This window comes from Patagioenas fasciata, chromosome 2 (genome assembly GCF_037038585.1).
Source record: "Patagioenas fasciata isolate bPatFas1 chromosome 2, bPatFas1.hap1, whole genome shotgun sequence".
In the NCBI taxonomy this organism is placed as follows: Eukaryota; Metazoa; Chordata; class Aves; order Columbiformes; family Columbidae; genus Patagioenas; species Patagioenas fasciata.
The window spans coordinates 121,203,061-121,224,330 of record NC_092521.1 but is presented as its reverse complement, the minus strand read 5'-3'; the positions used below and the strand labels follow the sequence as shown (position 1 = coordinate 121,224,330).

Here is a 21,270-nt window from a genome sequence, read left to right as displayed (position 1 = left end):
TGTACTCTGGTAGCTAAGCATTAAATATTTGATTTTAAAGACTGATGGTATGCATGTCTCTGTCACTGAGCCTGGGAGCTGTCCTGGGCAACATAAGAATGATGTGGCTGATGTCCTTTCTAGTTGCCTTTTACTTTGTGCTGTGAATGACCAGGCAGCACTGTGTAGCTATAATGTACAAACTCTCTTCCTATCTTAATCTGTAGTAATACACTTTACCACTGTGTATTAATGTGCATCTACATTATTTTTTGTTAATTCTGGTTAAAATAATAATCCAAGAACTGAGCAGAACAGATTCATATATCTTTAGTGACATATTTGTGATGCATGACTGCAAAAGCAAGATTCTTCTCTAAGAAGAATACATTTGTGAAACGGGAAAGAGGAAAACATCTATCTGATCTTGGAAACCTACTGCTGCAGCTAAACACAATACCAAAAAAATCATGTATCCACTCTAGTAGCAAGAAAATATTGTTTTTTGTGCTACCTGTATGTTTGGGTTTTCTATGATTTCTTAATTGCACTGTAAATTGGTATCTCTTTATTGGGGCCCTTGAAAAGCTAATGACCCTTCAGGTCTGAAAACATTGTAAAGCTTGAGGAAGAGTGGAAACCTATGGAATTACACTTACACAGAAGTGAGGAGAAAACTTGTAAAAAAAAATATAAATTAAAATCCCCCTCAGACATAGTGCCAGTTGTTCAGTGGTCTGTCGTCTGCTGCTGAACTTGTTCTGTGTTGCTTTATTTGTACTTCACTGTAGATTTAGCATGAATTATCTGAAAAGAGTGGAAGTTGTAAAGCACCTTCCTGTTCCATATTGACGTGGCTGTACTGAGCACTCATGTGGCAGTAGGGTTCTATAGCAGACTATATGTGTATGCTGTGGTGTTTCTGTGCAGTTTCATGGTATGTCCTGGGAAAACCAGTCTCCTATCTGGCCCTCCTGGCATACTGTGCAACTGACCTTAGCCTAGAAAGTTGTGGATCCAGGTAAGTTGCTGACCTTTTCCTCCAGCTTATTTATAAACCTTGGCGTTTCTGCTGCAGTCAGGGTAGGTGGAGTGAGACTGAGGAAGAAGAGGGCATTTCAGCACTGGCTTATCCTGCTAAGAAAGTGGCAGCATGCCTTGCGTAAATTGCACAGAGATCCTCTGGGCTCTGGGCAGGGGCTGTGCAGGCAGCTGGTGTGGATTTTGGTGGCTATGGAATCTGGACTGAACAGCAGCTTTGGAGCAAGGGTGGAACTGGAACAAGTGGTGGAACTGCAAACTTAAAATGAAAACATGTGGATCTCTTAAAAGAAGGAGCTCTGGGAAGGTTCTGATGCAGCTTGTCACTACCAAGACATTAATCCCAAAAGGGCTGTGCTAGACTTAGTGCTGCTTAAAAGCTGTCTGCCTTTTAAAACTATAAGATGTGACTTGTTTTAGCTTTGAGGTATCAGGTGCTGTTGGTGATGATGATGACGGGAGTTTACAAGGGAATTATTGCTAGATCTGAGTCAGGGCAAGTTTCCTGTGCTTCCTGTTTTGGCCATAGAGATTCTAGCCTAGTGATGAGTATCAGTAGGATATTTTGATGATGAATTTTTATTTAATAATACAAATGAGGTATGTCCACACTGTTTTTATTCCTGTTTCCATGGTGAGGGACAGGTGTGTGAAAACTGAGCTTCAGTGCTGTGGGCCTTGGGACCTTGCAGAGATAAAAGAGCACAGGGAAGAAGAATGGAGTATTATAAAGCAAAAATTTGAAGCGATAGCAGAATACATAACTGAGGAGAACAGCAATTAGTTCTTTGTAGAAATCAGGAATCATGTCTTCTCTGAACCCTGCAGTTGGTACAGATGAATAAACAGTATGTTTCTGAAAACTGACTCTGGATCCAGAACAGCAAGGGAAGTGGGGGTGGTCTAGCGTGCCTAGATCATTTCTCTGCAGGAGGAATAACTACTGTGTTTAATTCCCTGCATCCTGGTATAAGGGATACCGCAGTTTTCTCTTTAGGATACAATCTTGTCTTTGGCTGGAACTGCTGCATGAACTGTTTGAACTGTTATGTTCTTGTGACCGAAAGGATGACCAAGAATTTGTTAAAGATAAAACTGTTTCTTGTATGGGGCAATGATGGCCTGGCCTGGAGATCTCTGCTGCTATTTGTCATGCTTTTTAATGCAATTTCAGCATTTCTTGGTGAAAATTCCGTTGGCCCCAAACCCTCAGGCAGGTACAATGTAATATGCCAAGTTAATTGTGCTTAAAGCATGACTAAATTTAAACCAAAAGCTTTTCTGTATGAATCATAGAAGGAGTTAAATAGGCACTGACTTGCCTGAAATGAAGTCAACCTATACAGAGTATAAAAGTATTTATCTAAAATTCTCTCTTCTAGTGATGTGATGTGCAGCCTTTTCCAAGCAAGTTCATTTTTCTCTGTCTGCCGCACTAAGTTGCAAGAAGTGCTCCCCAGGCCTTCTTTAATAGCAAGGAGAGTTTCATATTCTCTGTTGACAGTAAAAGAGATGTGATGAAGCTTTGAGGTCTGGTGCTAGAACATACTGGACAGAGAATGTAAAATTAATTAAAGCTAAATAATGAAGTTGGGGGTGCGCAGTCTCAAAGCACCTTTTAGAGTTACTGGCTTCAACTGTCAAATCTTGGCTTCTTTTTACCTCTTTTGGTTCAGGTAAGAGTTTGTGTGTCAAATGAGCAATCTACACAGGGAGTTTACAGAGTAGGTAAGAGGTCCGTTCCTTTCAGGAAATCCTGTGTTTATATTCAGGATTGTACTTGTAGACCTTGCTTTCCATTTTCCTTGTTGATCTAGAAATTTGAATCTTCCACAAGTCCCTTAACAGAACCTTGCTTCTTCATGCACAAGCAAAAAGTGTGAATGTCTCTGAAACAGTCAGTCAGTTACTTTGACTGTAGTGATACTTTCCAATGGAGTCAACGTTTATCATCTTCTTCATGTGTAACTGTGGATACTGAAAGTCCAGAAAATGTTCCAGCCTTAAATCTGAGTAAGTGTTATTTTAAAGGAACTGAGTATTGAGAGTTAACTTTGCTTGTGATGGAGTATGTACAGCAGTTGAGGAAAATCAATCCTAATTGTGGTTCTGAGCCTGCTAGGACCTTTGCTCTGCCAAATTTAGATTGTGGAAAAAAAACATTCTGAAGGAAGAAATTTCTAAGTATCATAATATATTTGTATTGAGAGATGCTGTATTTTGAACTGGGGAGGGAACATTAGTGATTCTTCTATATTTTTTGGTTGAATTTGAAAGTTCTTCAAATGCTATGTTTTCCAACCTTGTACACCTACATATTATTCTATGTACTTTCATCTTTACCACGCATCTGTAATATTTTATGGAATTTGTCCAGTTCCTCTTATTCCCTGAGCAAGGTTGCTTATGATACTACAGCGAAAAATTTCAGAGAAAGCTTTCAGAGAAATGTTAGTCTACCAATTAAGTTGTAGAGTATGCACAGAAAAAAAAAGAAATTCTCGACATATAGGAATAAAGTTCGACAAAGAACTGTTTCCCCTCACTGAAAACTGGCTTGGTTGCTTGCCTGACGCTGTTGGTATCCTCAGAATGCTTTCTGGCTGCATGCTAAGATATGAATAAGTCACAAGGCATACTGATAAGTGGGAAACTGAATTGACTGATTGGTGAGCAGGTTGGCTTGCCTAGTCCCCTTATAGTAGTTTTAGCTCTCCATCACCAGATATTTACAACAGAGCTGGTGGGGGGCAGTTTGGTTTCGTACTGTCTGTGCTGTGACTCTAGTGAGTAAGTGAAGTTCAGTGTCCAGTCCTATCTGTTGTGTGCTTTGGAGAATATATATGTGCATACAGGAATTTATCTGAGGATAACTTAAAGAAGCACCATGTTTAAAGGTTAGTGCAGTCATTTTCCAGAATCAGTTTCCAGATTGTTTGGAAACATTTGATCTGTCTATATTGAGCGACTTCAGGCTTTTATTTTTGTGATCCTTTGGGGATAGCCACAATGCTGGATTTCAACTTCATTGCATAATTGAGATAGTTTAGTCTGCAAATGAAGCAAAAAAATAGCATGTATTATATTTGGTTTGCATTTTTACCCCTTAGCTTGTGCTCTTTTGTAGTTCTCCTTTGTAAGGAGATTTTGTTGTTGGTGTTTTTTTTTTTTTGTTGTTGTTTAAAGACTGTATCATAGTCTTGCTCTTGCCTTGCTCATGTTGATGCCCCTGAAATTTTCTGAAAACTGTTCCAAAATCTTTGCTAGTATGACTTTGACTTTAATGGCACTAAGCCATGGATAATTGGCTCAGTTTCCCAAAATTCCACTGCCTGTTGTTAAGATAAACATTTCTAGGTTCCCAAGAACACAGACGCATGTATATGGTAATATACTGGGTATACAGAGCAACCTTTAAACAGCATATTCTTGTTCTCCTGTTTCATTTTTGATGTTTACACACAAACTTCATAAGCAGAAAAGTGACTTGACAGAATAATTATGCCAGTTATTAAATGACAGGGTAGGGTTTTGAGAAGGGCTATCAGACTTCTCTCTTGTTGTAGCCATTAACTTCTATGGAAGCAGAAGGGAAGCAGCCCTGCATCGGAATGGTGTGTGTGTTAATATGCGACCTTTTTAGTCAGCAGCTCTAGTCTCCGTTACTGGAAGTCCATGTGACCAAGGCTTTGGTATAAGGCCCAGAATTGCTGCTTGTTTAGGAATTTGTAGTCTTTTTATGTTGTTCCTCAGCACTAGTACCTCAAGTGACTTGTAAGGCCCAGATATCCATAAGAGTTGGAGGTTTGACTTTCTCTTTGCCCCAAGTCCAAAGCTTTAGAGAGTGTCTGTGATTACAGAGCTTGTGACAGAGCTGGGTTCCGTTCACTCATGTCCTCTCAAACATACTAGTGTATGCGTGAAAGCATTTTTCCCATACATACCTACTTAAAGACGACAAAAGAAAATGGATATGAGGCTCAGGGATGTGAACAGCCAGTTAAGAAATTGTGGAATAGGTTCTGAGGAACTCTGCACATTTAGGGTTGTAAGACAACCTTGAAGAGTGAGGGAGATTCTTGCTCCATCATGCCAGTTGCTGGAGCACAGGGGAGGCTTGCTACCAGGGAGGCTGTGAGCCAGAGCAGATCTTCTCAGCATCTTACTCAGAGCAGGAATTGGTGACCTGACTGTCCTTGGAGGTCAGCTTCCTAAAAGTCATTTTTTAAATTGCTTCTAGCAGCAATAGCGAACTTTCAGTTCTTACTATCTGCAAAAAAAATGGGATGTTTTCTCAACAGATTGACTTTTGATTTGTTTGGGTGTGTGTTAATATTTTTGTGTGTGTGTTTTGTTTTGGGTTTTTTGTGTGTGTGGTTTGTGGATTTCTTTTTGTTTGTTTGTTTTTGTGTTTTTTCTTTCTTCATCATCTCTTTATTTGATCATTCAACTTGATCCAAATCAATAAACTGTCTGAAAGTAAGTGGATCAGGACACAGCATGTATGGGGTGTGGTTTTTTGGGGTGGTTGTGTTTGGTTTTGTTTGTTTGTTCTAGGGCAGTTTATGAGGAATTTTTTTCCTTCTGTCAGCTGATTCCTTTCACCCCTGCTCTCATTGTCTCTGCAATAAGAAATAGTAAAGAAAACTAGTGGTCTTAGTTCTGTTAAAGGATATTTTGTGTAAATGGTTTCAGAAGGACAGCTATTAAAATTCGAAGTAATGATACTTCTCCAATGCTGTAAAACAGCATTTTAAAAAATCTAAATTATTCCAACTCTATGTAGACTCTTAAAGGCTTTGTAGAGGGTGGGAAATTCAAAAAAATCTTCCTGTAATAAGAGCAAAACATTAACGATAGTAATGCAAAGAAAGATTCAAATTCCTCCTTCCTGCCCCCTCCTCCAGTTTTAAATCATGATAAACATCTAGTTTGAGTCAGTGTGGTCTTTATTTAGGGTTACTTGACTAAAACTTTTGGCCATAATTTGTTGGCAGTTAGCTTAATTGTATTTTTGTTTAAACAGTAGTAGTGTTTGGGGGAACCACCATTCTAACATGGTCTTTCAGGTGTTTTCACTGCTTTCCCTTGCTATTTAGTATTGTCCTGAGGAAGAAGGTATGGCTTGGCTGGCTCATCAGGGATTTGGCTTGGAATGGTAGCATATTTTATTTGAATATCTTTACCTACTGCATACTGTCGTAGGCCCCGGCACTGTTCCCTAGGGTGCTTGTTTTGCTTGCTTTGTTTTCCCCTTTACTAATAACTGGTTCATGTGTGTCTGATGCCGTTTGTGCGTCTCTGTTGTGCTTCTAGTCAAGAGCTCTTGCTGGTTCTTCTGTGGATAGGAGGTGACCTGAGGACTCAAGAGCAGACACAGTGCTGCTACCTCTTCTGATTTTCAGAGAAGTCGTCGTTATCCCACATCTTTTCCCAACTAGTGGAAAAGCAGTACCGAGTATTGACCTGTATTTTGAAAGTCTTTGAGGCTTATGGAGAAATAAAGAAATGGGGAGTTTCATGTTCTTGTGGTGTGTAAACAAATCTTTGCAGGTTTCTTTTGTCACCATTTCCATACATACTATTTGGGGACCTGCTTTGCTGCTGGTACAAAAGTTTCCCCCATGCCTGAATTGTTTGCCAAATCTTTGATACCTGCCTTTGTTTTTAGTGGTATGAGAAGATATCCTGGAAGGCAGCGTATGTGTTGATGTACTAAAGCTGACATTTGTGTCGTTAAGCTTGTGTATTGGCTGCATAGGAGGCAGGAGTTCATACATGCCAAATACAACAGCAACCTAATCTCAAATTATTTTTGATTTTTTTTTTTTTTTTTTTAAAGTTATTAGATCCTTTCCTTCTCTTCAGCAAGTATTGAACCATGCCCCCTGGACCCATCTTACATTGATCTACTTTAGTGAGCACCTTGCACATGCAGGGATGTGAACAGAAAGTACGTATTTGAGGTATTTATAGTTTGCATTGTGGTAGCTCTGAGCTTTGTTACCTGATGAATCCCTTCTTTGACTGCACACACACTTCTCATACACTCTGTACTAGCTGTGATGGTCAAACAGCTTTTCCTTGCCAAGACAAATATACAGCGTGTCTAGCTCAGATCTCCTAACTAGTAGCGTGATGCATTACAGGAAGGAGAATGCACTAATTTTTAACTGTGTTCAGGTTTATTTGTTTGTGGGGGGAAAAAGGGGAGAGGAGGGGCAGGCGTGGAGGGCAAGTTTGATGGCCTACATTAAATAAAAGGAAAGAGAGCTGTAAAAAGCTCCCAGTGTAATGCAAGCCTTACAGAAGGAAGAACTATTTATAGGATGCTGCAATATTTGCCTCAAGGAACTTTAGAGCAGAGAGGGCAGTGTTACACAAAGCCGGGTGAGAGCACACTTGTGCACTCACAGCTGGGAAGGTCAAAGCCGGGGCTTGTCTTACAGTGAGATTCCATCCTGCCTTGGCCTGACGGGAGAAGAGACTGACGGCTCCTTTTGAAGGCCAAATCCTAGTGGTGAGAAACTTTGGTTTGTGGAGAACAGTGGGGTGTTTTTCTTTCTTTCTTTGGTTATTTATTTGTGATGTTTTGATTTGCATTACTTTTTGGAAAAACATGACTCTATCTTGATTAATGACTGGTCAAACAAGGTCACAGCAGCAGCTTTAGGGGACCCTGAGAGTAAGGTTTTATGCTTTACATGTTTACACTGTTATTTAAGGATATTTTTCGTTATTGCTGCTGCTATTCTGGCTTTCGTTCTCTAGTGGTGACTCTTTTAGTCTAAATGATGTTGCCATGCCCCTGGCAGTTTGCCAGGTGGTGTTCTGGTTTTGGATGGATTCATCTGCTTAATACTTGTTGATTATGCGGCTTCATAAAAAATTATTCTGGAAACTGTCAAATCTTTAAATCAAAAACATTCTTTAATGCTTTTGTAGGCAGAAAAGCCCCTCATTTGAGAGGCATATACTGAGAAGATTCTTCATAGCACGTAACATAAGTACTGCGTATTGGTACTTCTCTGGAAAGATTGCATTTGGCCAGGCCAAAGAGTTCCTAATCACATTATGAAGAAGAGAAAAAAGAGTAGGAAAAAAAAGGCGGCATGGAATATAGTTTAAATGTAATGAAAGGCTTGAGTAACAGGGTCTGTGATGTTGTGGTAGCAGACAGCTACAAAAGCAGTTAAGAAAGTGAGGCAGTGTTTCCTCCAAGGTAGTCTGAGGGAGATGTTTGATTAAAAAGTTCTTAAATGGATTTAGAACTTTGGATAAGGATGTAGTTTAGAGTTGTCCAAGATACTTGTCTCTTTAATTTGCTGTAAAAATAGTGGAATTCTTCTAACATGTGACATACCATAGTTGTTTTTATGTAAAATGTTTGAAGGTAGATAAACTGCTTGTCACATTCTGTCATTCGTCTATGGCACTTTGACTGTTTATTTCCCTCTAGTTAGGACTTTCACTGAGCAGTCAGCATTCTACATATTTAAAACCTAGCTCCTGAGTGGAAAATAAAACCCCATGGTGTATAAGAGGTCATGTAATACAGGGCAAGATTAAAACAACTTGATAAATTTTTTGATCAAATTCAGTCTCTATCTAAAAGTTAAATGGTGACTATATATGTGTGTGTGTGTAAAAGCCAGACCTATTGCAAATGGTTTCTTTATGGTCTGACAGAGTGTGTTTAAATGGCTGTAGGCATCTTGACTGCCTTTTGAGCCCACCCACTCAGTGAAGAAACTGTTTTCAAGTTTTAAAAAATGTAAACTTTTGTAGATGCAAAATGAAATAAGCAAGTTGAATGCTTGAAGCAAGTCTTAAGATGCTTTGATCAATTCAGTAATTATTTTCCAAAACACAGGTTGAAGGCTGTATTCTGAATTACCAAGAGCAGGCCAGCATGTTCATCTGTTTAGCAGATTAGACAGACATATAAACTGGCTTTGATTTGCTTCAGTGTCTACATGGGACATTTTGCATCTGGAGGATTTTTTTTGATGTAAATAAAAAGTTTGAGGGTTTTTTAAAAAGAATTTAGTAAAACTTAGAAGACTTAGTAAAATAAAGGTGTTTAGTGGATTTACAAAATGATGTACAAATCAGGGAAGAATGTTTCTAGTAAGACTCTTGCAAGTACATTAAAGGGAGGAATTTGCACACCCTGAAACCATCTGAAGTGTTTAACCATCAGTTAGTAGTTAGTAAATGAGAATTAGTAAACTAGTAAATGAAAATACAGGATCAGAGCTCTGTAGCTCCAGGCAGATGCTAAGAGTGGGAATCTCTCTCACTCCCTTGGTACTCTGAGGTTCTGTTTAAATTAGCAAATATTTTGGTCAGTAGGGATAGATGAGTAGATCAAAGATGTTAGCACTGAAGCTTCTTAAATCTTCATTACTGATTTGGGTGGGTTGCTGTAGATTAGATTTAGATTGGCACCTTGGGCTGAGTGTCCCAATTATCTGTGCAGTTTGAAGCTTTCTGAAAGAGAAAGATGTCATAGGTAATTGCCAGGTGACCTTGCAGTGATGTAGCCCACAGGGTTATTTGAAGTTTGGCAGCAGGTTGCATTTGAAGTGCATCGTGCAGCAGAGTTTCCAGGTTCTCTTACTCAAAAGGGAATTGATTGTTCATGTGCACCAAAGTTGTTCTGAAGGTAGCTCACAGTGAATGGCTTTGCTTTAAGACTGTATTGCTGCTCTGAACCAAATAGTTAAATTAAGTATGAGACTATGCATAGCAACAGGATGACCTGGAAGAAAGTGGAAGACTTCCATTGGAAGCACTAGAAAGATGTGTTTTCCCTCTGTTAGGGAAGTTTTTATTTAAATTCACAGATGTTTGCAGTGGTCAAGCTTCCATTTTTGGCTAATTTATGAAAGTATTATTTGAAGCACAAAATCTGAACTAGAAAGATAACTAAAAATTGTTCAAAGCTTAAAAATCACCACAGGGTGCAGCCTGCAGCTCTTCGGTAGCAGGTTATTTATAGGAGTTCCAGACATTTTGCAGCTATGGTAAATTGCTGTTGCTGCAGTCCCTGATGGTGATGAAAATAATGTTACAAGATTACAAATGTATTGGTTAGCATTACTGGGATTTGGGTAGGCACATAATTGAATAGATCCACGTGTCTTACTGCTTTTGAGGGAGGAAGAAGGTTTAACTCATTTGTGTGTCTTTAGATTCACAGTTGTGTTTAACCCTGAATGCAGAAAAACTTTATCTCAGATGGCTGTGAAACAGCAAGTGGTTTATTTGCATTTTTATGAAATGTGTGGTGTATGAAGCTCAACCCTTTCCCCCCAAAACACACTGCAAAAAAAGAACAAACTTTTTTTTTTTAAAGGCCAGAACCCAGAAATGGTTGATGTGGAGATTTTTTTTTTTCCTTTATCTCAAAACCCTAAAATATTGGCTGTTGTCTGATGTAAATGTGTTTGTTAGGCTTAGATACTTACAGCTGGATGACTTTTTTTAAAGTGGATTACAACACTGGCTAACCATAACTCAATTTTGACCTGGCTTTTGTGATCTGGGCTGCCAGAGGTACCCTACCATCAGTACCCAAGGTACTCCTTGATTGAGTCTTAGTTGCACTGCAGCCATAGTCCAAACTATTGTGTAGATGTACTATTAGATTACAGTGGTGTTTGGTGACGTCGTGGTTTAACCCCAGCTGGCAACTAAGCACTATGCAGCCACTCGATCGCTACCTTCTGGTGGAATGGGGGTGAGACTCCAAAGTGAGAAAACTCATGAGTTGAGATAAAGACAATTTAATAAGTAAAAGCTGTACACAAGCAAAGCAAAACAAGGGATTCTTAAATCACTTCCCATGGGCAGGCAGGTGTTCAGCCATCTCCAGGAAAGCTGGGCCCCATCACACATAACCGTTGCTTTGGAAGAGAAACACCGTTACTCCAAAAGTCCCCCATTCCTTCTTTCCCCAGCTGTATATGCTGAGCATGATGCCATATGGTCTGGAATATCCCTTTGGTCACCTGTTCTGTCTGTGTCCCCTTCCAACTTCTTGTACACACCCAGCCTCCTTGCTGGTGGGAGGGTGCGAGGAGCTGAAAAGTCCTTCCCTGTGTAGAAACAACCAAAATGTCAGTGTGTTATCTACATTACTTTCATACTAAATCCAGAACTCAGCACTAAAGGAAGAAAATTAACTGTATCCCAGCTGAAACAAGGACAGGTGTATAGAGAATTTAAGCTCTTTATCTAGTAATCACACAAACACTGTATTATAAGCATTTGTTGGGTTAAACCAATATCTGGCATTTGTGCAGAGGAGGTATGCAGGAGCAAGTCTTTGTGCTTGTGTCATTGGTCTTACAAAGCTCAAGTTTTGAATGAGTGCCTTTCAACAAGCAGCTTGCAAATAAGGGATTTTTTTAAAAAAAATAAAATAAAAAAAGACCTGGTTGAAGAGAATTGTGCTCTTTTTGCGAACAGTTTTACACTGAAGAATTAAGTTCAAACGTTCCAAATTAAATATTTCTTTAGACCTGGATTTGTTTATTGGCCCCAAACTGTAATTGTATTTAGGCTGGTAGAAATGGTACAATACGGCCACTGAGGCAAAAGCTGAATTATGTCGTATTAGGTAGAAAAGAATTACTCAAATCTTGTGTGCAGGCTGCTGTTGACATTACAGGGTAGAAAGAATGACAATGCGCAGTATTTTCATCAGGAAAAGTCATCTGATTATAAAATTTCGTACTTGTTTAAGAAGGAATAAATAGGAAACACTGTAATAACAATGTGTATGGTGTTCTCCTTATGAATACTGTATATGCAGGTGAGACTGACTAAAGAATAATATTAATGTTTCATTTTTCATGGTTAGAGTAGCTACAGTGTATATTTCTCTTCATGGCTGTTTTGGCAATCTGGCAAATACTGCTCAGCTGTAGTTTGTTTTGATTTTCTGCAACAGTAAGATGCAAGTTTAAAGGCAAAGTGTGCGCCCCTGGATTAGGTGGTAACATTTGCCTTGCAAGAGAGGCCATGCAAATAGCACCTCTATGGGTTTGATAGAAGCTGAACAACGTTTTCCCACTGTGTATATAGAAATTGAGGATATTAAATAAGTCTGAAAGAGAGCAGACATACACATTTATGCCTGCTTTCTTCGCTTTGTGGTACAAGGTTTTAAGATCAAGGCAAATTCTTTTCCTTAATCCAGAGCTTGACTTTCTGATTTTACATGAGTTTCTGCAGCAGACTGGGCAGACTGACTTGCAGGGTTTTTGAGGGGTGGGTTTTGTTGCTTGTTTGTTTTTCAAGCTCTATTTGTTTATAGTTTCCATAACTGCCAACAGTGACACAGCGTGTGTGACTTTTTATTTTTGAATGTGTGTGTTCTCTATACTTACTCGTTCTTACCAGTAACAAGGCAGCGGCTGTTGGAGTGTGGTTTACTGCTGGGGGGAGAACTGATTCCATGGTATCTCACTGGGGTGAATGAATGTTAAACTGGGCAAAAGTATTTTTGGTGAGGAGTGTATGGGAAATCAAGTGACGAATGAGTAAAGATGATCAGGGATGTCAGTTCTTAGAATCATTTTAGTTGGAAGAGACCCTCAAAATCGAGTCCAACTATAACCTAACCCTAGCACTAAACCATGTCCCTAAGAACCTTGTCCAAATACATTTTGAAAACCTCCAGGGATGATGACTCCACCACTTCCTTGGGCAGCAAGTTCCAACGCCTGACAACCCTTTCATTTCTGTGAAGAAATGTTTCCTAATATCCAATCTGAACCTTCCCTGGAGCAACTTGAGGCCATCTCCTCTTGTCCTATCACTTTCTACTCAGGAGACCAACTCCCTCCATGCTGCAACCTCCTTTCAGGTAGTTGTGGACAGTGATAAGGTCTTCCCTCAGCCTCCTTTTCTCCAGGTTAAACAGCCTCAGTTCCCTCAGCTGCTCTTCCATGTTGAATGTCAATGTGTCCAGAAAAGATAAAAGATCTCAGATTCCCAAAACTTACTGGAAGACTTCTCCATGCTGGTCACACTGCGGCTATCAGTGTTACTTGGTTTTGCAGTGGTGGTGTGTTGCTGGTTGCCTGCAGTTGCTAAGGCAGGACATGGGGAGGAGGGCAAGGAGAGCTGAAGAGCGCTGTTGGTGCTTTCAGGTACTTACTCCCAGGCATGCCCTTGATCATAACAGACTTATCTAACAGTTTCTCAAAACAAATGTGATTCACACGTATGTGGTATTAACTAGGGCAAAATGAAGCCCCTTTAATCAGTCAGTCTCTTTATTTCCAGTATGTTTTCTTGCTTAAGCTGTTTCTGTCTTCAATGCAGAGGGGAAACAAAGATTTGCATTTGGATTCCAACTTCATTTGATGACTGATTTCTAATATCAGTAGTCTCCCTCTTGTTATTCCTAAAAAGCCACTTGAAAGGGGACCATTTACAAAATAAGCAGTGTAAGTGACTGCATTGTTCTTTTCTATGTGTACTGTGATAGTGCAGGAATAATGGTTGCTCTGCAGGGGAACCTTAAGTTCTGTTAAAGCACTTGAGTGAAACTTTGGCTTTCTGCACCTGCACAGTAGAGTACCATTTGTATGAGAGTATGGTATCATAAATTTATGATTTGATTTAATATTTTCCTGTAGCTATTATGAATAATACAGGTTTTGAGCCTCTCAGTATGAAAGCTATTTCCAGGGTAAGTGATACCATGCAGAAATACAAATGTGTGGAAATCAGGAAGACTTAATGAAACATCAGTTTGTGTACTGAGGAGGTTTTTTTCCTGCAGAGTTATTAACATTGCCCATCCATTTTCCAGTAGTGGTCTTCTGACTTCAGTGTAAACAAGTCCTTGTTGAGACCCTCTGAAAGGAGGAGAGGACTTTCCTTTTTTTGTTCTTATGCCTGTGGTGAAAGGGGAAAAACAGGTTGAGAAAGATAGTACCAGTAGAGTGTCATAACTTTGTTGTGAGGTTTCTCTGAAGTTTACTCCCAGAATATCTAGAATGCATAATCTGTATCTTGACAGAGGCTTGAGTCTTGCAATGAGATTCTAGAAATAGTGTCATGCTTTGGTGAAGCAATAATGTTATTTACTGGAAATGCCAGAATTCTGAGTATAACTTTTAACAGCAAAATAAGATTATCTGGGCATCTTCCTAGAGATTAGAGAGAATCTTTTTCATAGGATTCTCCAGAAAACTTTTGTTTCGGTTTCTCAATGAACATAGCATGTTCTGTTGCTGTACTTGCATGTTGAGTTGTATCCACACCTGCTTGCACACTGGTGTGTTTGTGTTGTCTGACTGCCTTTATGGTTTTCCCCGTGCAGTTGGGGTGTTCTTGTGTGGCCTGCTCCTCAGCTGTTGCTTATGCCTTGTAACTAGTACACATATAAAGTCTTTTTTTCCTGCCTTTTAGGTCCTTTCCCTAGTCTGGTTTTCTGCAGGCCCATGATTGTATTTTCATTTCCTAACAGTAATGACCATTTACATCTTCTCTTACACTGATAATCACAAAAAACAGTACCCTACCACCAATTACTGCAGTGTCTTTAGCTCCTTATCCAAGTGGTTCAGTGAAGCTTTTGGCTGACCAATGTTCCTCTTCATTTCTTCTCTGGCCAATTTTATCTTGCTGAGGGCATTGGTGTCTGTCTTTAAAGGATTTTTTTCCCCTGTTTTCTGCTCCCTAGTGCTTCAGCCCCAATAAAGAGACACCCCCTTAACCCAGTGCATCTTGATTTCTGTTTCCTGAGCAAAGCTGCCAGCTGGCAGTCTGGCAGACAAGGACTGGGCTGTGCAGGGTGGTCCAGTGGAGAGGATAAGCCTAGCAGTGTTACAGTATAAGCTCCTAATCATTTCTGTGTTGTTTGGCATCAGTCAATCTCAAATGATTATGTTATTAAAGTATCAATAAATGAGCCAATGAGGTGCAGTCTGTGTGCACAGTGTTGCTCATGCAGCAAACTGGGTTTCATAGAGCTTTCCCTTGACTGACGTGAGAGAAAGATAGTTGGTGAATGAGCCAAGGTGGACGGACTGTGCTTACCCCAAGTTGCGTTAGGCAAAGATCTGGATGTTTAATCAGTCATTAACAAATAACACTGTACAAGGAATAGCACTTTCCTACTTGACATGCTTGTGCAAAGTGCAGAGATAGGCAGCTGCTCTGTGAAGACTGTTTGGTTTTTAGTATTTGCGGAATTTGTCAGGTTAAACTAACGTTTAAAGAAAAGAAAATTATCTATTCTGATTTATGCTGTTTGGAATGACTTGAATTGAGCATTTGTTTCTTTTGTGTTTTGCAGACTTCTTGAAGCGAACTCCAGCAAAGAGAAAGAGTTCTGTTTCTGCCAACCAGACCCAGTCTCCAGTGCTGGTCCCCCTGATGGCAGTTTGTACAGCCCTGTGAAACCTGCCAAGCTGGACGCCACAGCTTTGCACGACTGCACTTTGGCCGCCACTGTGCCTCCTTCCGAGCTGTCGAATCATGCAGTCCTAGCCTGTCCCACAGGCATTCACGAAGAGCACTATGTAAGTGAAGCAGTGGAAGATGATGTGCCAGACTACAGAGAGTACAGAGATGCCTGCACCATTACTGGTAAGCAGTCAAATCTTTTATCTCGGAAAGAATATGAAAATGTATAGTTAAAGTTCTGTTCTTAAGCTGTTGCTGAGATTCACGGTGCTGATTCACGGACAATGCTGCTACTGTTCTGCACATCTTTTTCCTATTTAAGAAGTGATTTCACAAGTATCTGGATTTTCAATGAAAGCACTTTATAAGGTTTAAGGCTCTTGCAAACAGGCTTTACTGAACTAGAATACTATACTTAAGTGCTTGAAGTTGGTTTGGAAAATAAATCAACTGCAAGTCAGGAACAAGGGGAAGGAAATACTGCAGCTTAAAATTATGGAGTAGTTGTCCTGATATTCAGCATAATTTAGATTCATATGCTGATATGAGAACCGCCTTCTGGGAGAAAGGAGTGGGAAAAAAGAGTATGTTTGATGTTTTGACTGTACATATTTTTTCTTTTCAAAACCATTCAATTTTTGTTGCATTATTTCTGGAACTATTAATGTATAAGGAACAGCTGCTTCAACATCCTTGTATGAAAGGTTGAATGCCTTTTTATCATAGAGTTCATACAAATAAATGGAATACGTGTTTAAGTGTGGTATTTTAAATAGAATTAGGTTTTTAGTCATGGAGTCAGCTGACCCAATTTCTTTGTGTTTGAATCATCTCAGTAATTCAGTTTGGTCATGGATGTGGCCATGAAATGACAGGCAGTTTCCATTGCAAATGCATGATTTTTTTGGTGAGTTATGAGGCTTCTTTTAGCTTAAAGTGACCTCGGTAGTTCCAAGGTCTTTTGGGAATGTTTGAGGAGTCAGCTGAGTTTTTGAAGGGACAAATGAGAGGGCTGAGGAAAAAAAGAAAAAAGGCTGGAGTACTTACAATAGACTGCAATGTACCTTTAACCTTAGTTACTTCCAGCCATTTCTAGAATTGTCTGTAGGTCAGAGAACTAGTTAATGGTGACCATCAGCAGACACTTTCATAGTATGCCTTAACTTATCTCAGCCCAACTGCTCTGTAGGAAAGGGTTTATATTTTGAAAAAAGAAAATGGAAAGAAGGGGAGAGATGCTCTGCATGTCTGTCTCTATTCCCTTGAGAAGAGAAAGCAGCAGGATTAACACTGAAGTCACTTTCAGAAATAAATGTTTTGTTAACAGAAACCAACTCCCCATCCCTCCTCCGTCATATTTATGGGTTTAGAGCTTGTTTATAAACTGGTCACTCTTGACTGCTCGCTAGGTATTTGCTTGGTAGGTAGACTAGAAACTCTGCGCATTACATAGGTGCATTCCTGCTAGCGTGTTTTGAAGATTTTGTTTAGGTCTCACTGACAGGTTAGTACTCTTTACACTTTAAAACTATTTAGTGGGAAAGAAATTGATCATATCAAGTCTGGATATACTATAATTTTTATTTCGATGCCAAGCCTCGACTCATCCTAGAGCAGACGTTCAAATTCAGCAAACAGGGTAATCTATTTTCTTTTATTCCAAGATTAACACAGAACCTATTGTAAAAGTCATCTGCAAAAATTCTTGTAAATAAAGGCTTGAACATAGTTAAGAAAAAAACTGGAAAACTGAGTCACAGTGCTGTGTGCTGATGCTTTCTGAAACACAGCCAGCTAATTGTAATATAATTGCAGTCAACTCTGATACAATTTAAGCCTAAGAACCAATTATCTGATATGCATTTTTTGCTATTTAACTTTAAAGAAGGCTATTGGTGCTCAAAGAATTTTAAATTCTTGCTGCTGGCTTTTTCTTCTTCCCTATTCTGTTTGCTAGCAGCAGAGGAGCACTTTGGCATTCCCTGTCAGCAGCATGGTCCTTCCTGCTGGAAGCCTGGGAGCAGATGCAGTGCATCTGAGGGTGAATTGCACATCCTGATTGTGCTAAGCATGTTTGCTTGGATACAGGGTTGGCTTAAACATTTCTGGGCCCCAAACCACCCCAAAATTGTACTTGTGCAGATTTCTGTGAGAGTGCAGCTGGAGGTATTTTAGGCAACTGGTCAGGGTACAATCGCTCCCCTGCTTTTGTGGCAGAGGGATACTTTTCAACTAGGTCACACCTCTGATCTGTTTTACCCTGTGGCCTAAACACAGCTATGTTGACATAAGCAAAGCAATGAGCACTGCGGGGGTGGCTCTGGGTGACAAAAAAAAAAGTGAGATGAAAAGCTTCCTTAAGCCAGTGCTACCTCTGGGTTGGGGACAGCACCCTGAAAGATTTCTTCTTTCCCACTGAATTTGACAGTAAAGCAATCCAAAATGCATAGTTGCTGCAACTGAAGTGCATGTGTAGGATAAAACAAACCACAAAACAAAAAAGAAAATCACACACAAAAACCAAACCACACAACAAAAAAACCCCCAACATCCAGACAAAAACATGTTACTGGTAGAGCATGTTTTCTTAACGCTAGTAGTGTTAAACCTGAAAATGGATTCAGTATTTTTTTTTTAAAGTAGTAGGGTTTTTTTGTTTGTTTTGGTTTGTGTTTTTTTAGCAAAGTTTAAGAGAAAAATTCAATGTAGCCTGACTGACAGAGTTTCCACTGCTGTTCCTTGTGGAGCTCCTATGCGTAAATGGGCAGAAGGAAACTCGAGTCCTGAGGTTGGTGGACAGTGGGGCAGCACGGTATGACATGGAAGTGGCACTCAGCAACTATGTGTGTGAGGCACCATCTTCTTGTCTCCCCTTTTTTTTTTTCCTTTAACCTCTCTTGGTGCTGCCATTCCAGAGTATAAAGATAAGAATACGGATGTAGCACCATCTAGTGTTCTTTTTGCTAGAAAGGGAATCAAAGTGCTTTTAAAGGTGTTCATGCCTTTCCTGTAATTGCAGTGCAGATACAGATACTTCCAGTCTGGTGTTGATGGAAACAGCAACAGGGGTTGGGGGCATGCTTCTCTAATACCTCCCAATTTTTGTAAAACAGGAAGGAATGTAATCTTTACATGATGAAGCAGAGTTATCACTAAGTTGCTTAGTAGCCCCAATTTTGTAAATTATATAAGCCTGTTAGTCTATTTGCCTTTTTTCCTTGTTCATCAGCTGCTGTCAGACAAATCCTGTCCTTCTGGAAATGAAGAGTACAGTGGGAGTGGAAATCTGAAGTACCACTGGGGTATAGATTTACTTTTGTGACAGATGTCTGGCTGCCAGAGTGTTTTTGTGGGGTGGTTTTTGTTTGGCTTGTTTTTTTCTTTTTTTCTTTGTTCATCTTCAAATATGCATAACAGTAAGTTAATGTTCAGTCTGCTTTTGTATTTCTGAAGACTCGCTATTGCAATGAATTTGGCATGATATACTTTAATTCAAGAGCTAACTGCTTAATATGCCATGTAGGTTTCCTTCATCCTTCTCTGAAAAAGGAGAGAATGAATGGACTGTGATTTAAATTGCCTAGCTCCTTCATTAGTTTGCATGATTGATTTGTTCATTATACTCATTACTCTTTCTTAATGCATGTAGGAATGTATGTGTTTTCTGGCTGTCATGTTCTGGGCAATTTTCTAAGGGCTCTTTGGAAATTCTTTGTGATAATAACTTGTTCTGTGTCTTATTTTGTTTCTAGTTAACATGGGTTGATTTTTAATTTTTTTTTAATGAAGTTACATCACTGTATGAGTCAAACCATGAAATCCCTGTTTTTCTCAGCTGGGACATATCTCTGAGAAGAGTTGGTATAGTTTTACGTTGCAGGTAGTGTAACTTTACCTCGTTGCACTGGCTGCATCCAGATAAACCAATTTTTTTCTTGCTCTCAAGCCTCACACCATCTCTGAGCAACGAAGACATTTGGGTGCAGAAGCTTTTTTCCGGATTTCTGTCCTGCCTTTATTGTTATTGAGGCTTTAATTATGTTCTTGTGAAACAGAGCTTCTGCTCTCTTCCATCAAATGTTGCCACTCTTTATGGTAATGTCAGGCAACTTTGGCTGCCTGATCCTAGGGATAACCAATGTAATTCTCACCCTTTTTTCTGTAGTCACTTAATTTTAAAGGGCATGCATAGGGCCTTCAGAGGGCCTTTCATTCGAGTTCTGCCATGGCCCTCACCCAAAAATGCGTGTCTTTGTTCAAAATGCTGAATTTCTATTCTTTTTGTTCCGAGTCTGAGAAAGCATGGCTACCTCAAGGTAACTCCTTAAGGATTTTGGTAATAGAAGTTGTTACTAGAATGCTTTACTCGTGTTACGCAAGAGATGGGAAAATACCAAATCTGTGGCTGTCTTGTTTTAGGTGCGTGAGATACCACCAGACCACGGGAGCTTAGTATTCTGAGAATATTGAACAGGGTGCTCTGGTCGTGCTTGGTCCCTGTTACAGGATGGGTGGTTGTCCTCTAAGCATTGAATGGTTACAAAAATGTTGATGAAGTAATAATAGTTTTGAATTTCTTCCCTCTAGTTGAACCTCTGAGTTCTATTGTGTTTACCTTTCTCTTTTAGTGTTTTTTCTCTACACAACATAAACTTGCTTCAGCAGTTCCTTCTTTTCCAATTCCTGTTTGGGAGTGGTACTTCAATGTTTTTCTCAGTTTTCTTGATATGAGAGAAAAGGTGTAAGATGTTGCTTGGTGGAGCTGGAGCTCAAATAAAGAACATAAGAAATGTTCTACTGGGTGGGACCATCTGGCTCAGGACTGGGTTTCTGACTCCAGCAACAGCAGATTCTGGGTTTGGAGAACATGTGTGCAGCCACTTGCAGTAGTTTATTCTCAGCATAATTACCACCATCACACAGAACTGTTTTACTAAGGAACTGTCAAGTTCTTTTATTGCCTACTTAGTGTTGGACCCTCTCTGTGACTTTGTATAAAACCTTTTTGAATCTGCTGATTGTGTTACCATGCAAGTTCATGGTTTTTCTGGCTATGTGCAGCAGTACTTACACCAGTATCCGACTGGTTTCTGCCAGTATTTGTTTTTCTAGTTATGCAGGATTTTCTGAATATTGGTTCTTCATTCTCCTTATGATTTCATCATTATGATTTTGAAAAGCCTACATTTGCACACTCCAGCCTTGCCTCGCAACTTTGTTAGTCTCTCCTTTAAAACTTTGAGAACATGTGCTCTTACCTCAGGCTATTTACTTTGTTCTTACTGTCATCAATCTCATACCATTAGCTTGACCTGATTAAGGTCTTTTCCCCACTTGTCTTTCCTGCAACTTTCTACATGCAGCTATTGCTAAATTCTGAGTACTCATTCTTTCTCTAAAACATGCCAGAAATGCTGGTCCTGTGAACATGAGGGAGCTCCCTCAGCATGACTAGAACTATTCCATGAGTCTGACTTCATTTCTGTCTAGCATACTCTTAACAGAATTGTCTTATTCTCTATGCCTGCTGCATTATTGCCTCTATGAATTTTCTGGCTGGCGTTTGGTGGATTCCCAGACAACTTCACACAGCTGCTCCGCCCCTCCCCCCCTCTTTTTTTTCCCTTCCTCTGCTTACCATCAGTTGTTTTCCAGCTCTTGCTTTTTACCAATAACTTAGTGTTTTTCCATATTTCTCTCCTGTGGCAGGTGGTTATGCTACCTCTTAGTCTGTATCCCAAGCATACTTTTTTCTTTAGAGGATTATCTTCTTGTGTTTTGGTGAAAGTTTTTTGTTTGTTTGCCCCCAAATGGAAT

At 39.7% G+C, this 21,270-nt stretch overlaps 1 protein-coding gene across 5 annotated transcripts in view; it reads left to right on the top strand.

Moving 5' to 3' along the window:
• The window catches only part of LOC136098503 (trafficking kinesin-binding protein 1), a 132,766-nt gene that overhangs the window by 32,014 nt on the left and 79,482 nt on the right, over positions 1-21,270 (top strand). For all 5 annotated transcript variants that reach the window (XM_071804853.1, XM_065831975.2, XM_065831976.2 and 2 more), the window contains exon 2: positions 15,344-15,636. Coding sequence is in view for 4 of the 5 variants with exons in the window: in XM_065831975.2 (XP_065688047.1) it covers positions 15,344-15,636 (293 nt within the window). In the remaining variant the exon portion in view is untranslated. The remainder of the gene's footprint in view (positions 1-15,343; positions 15,637-21,270) is intronic.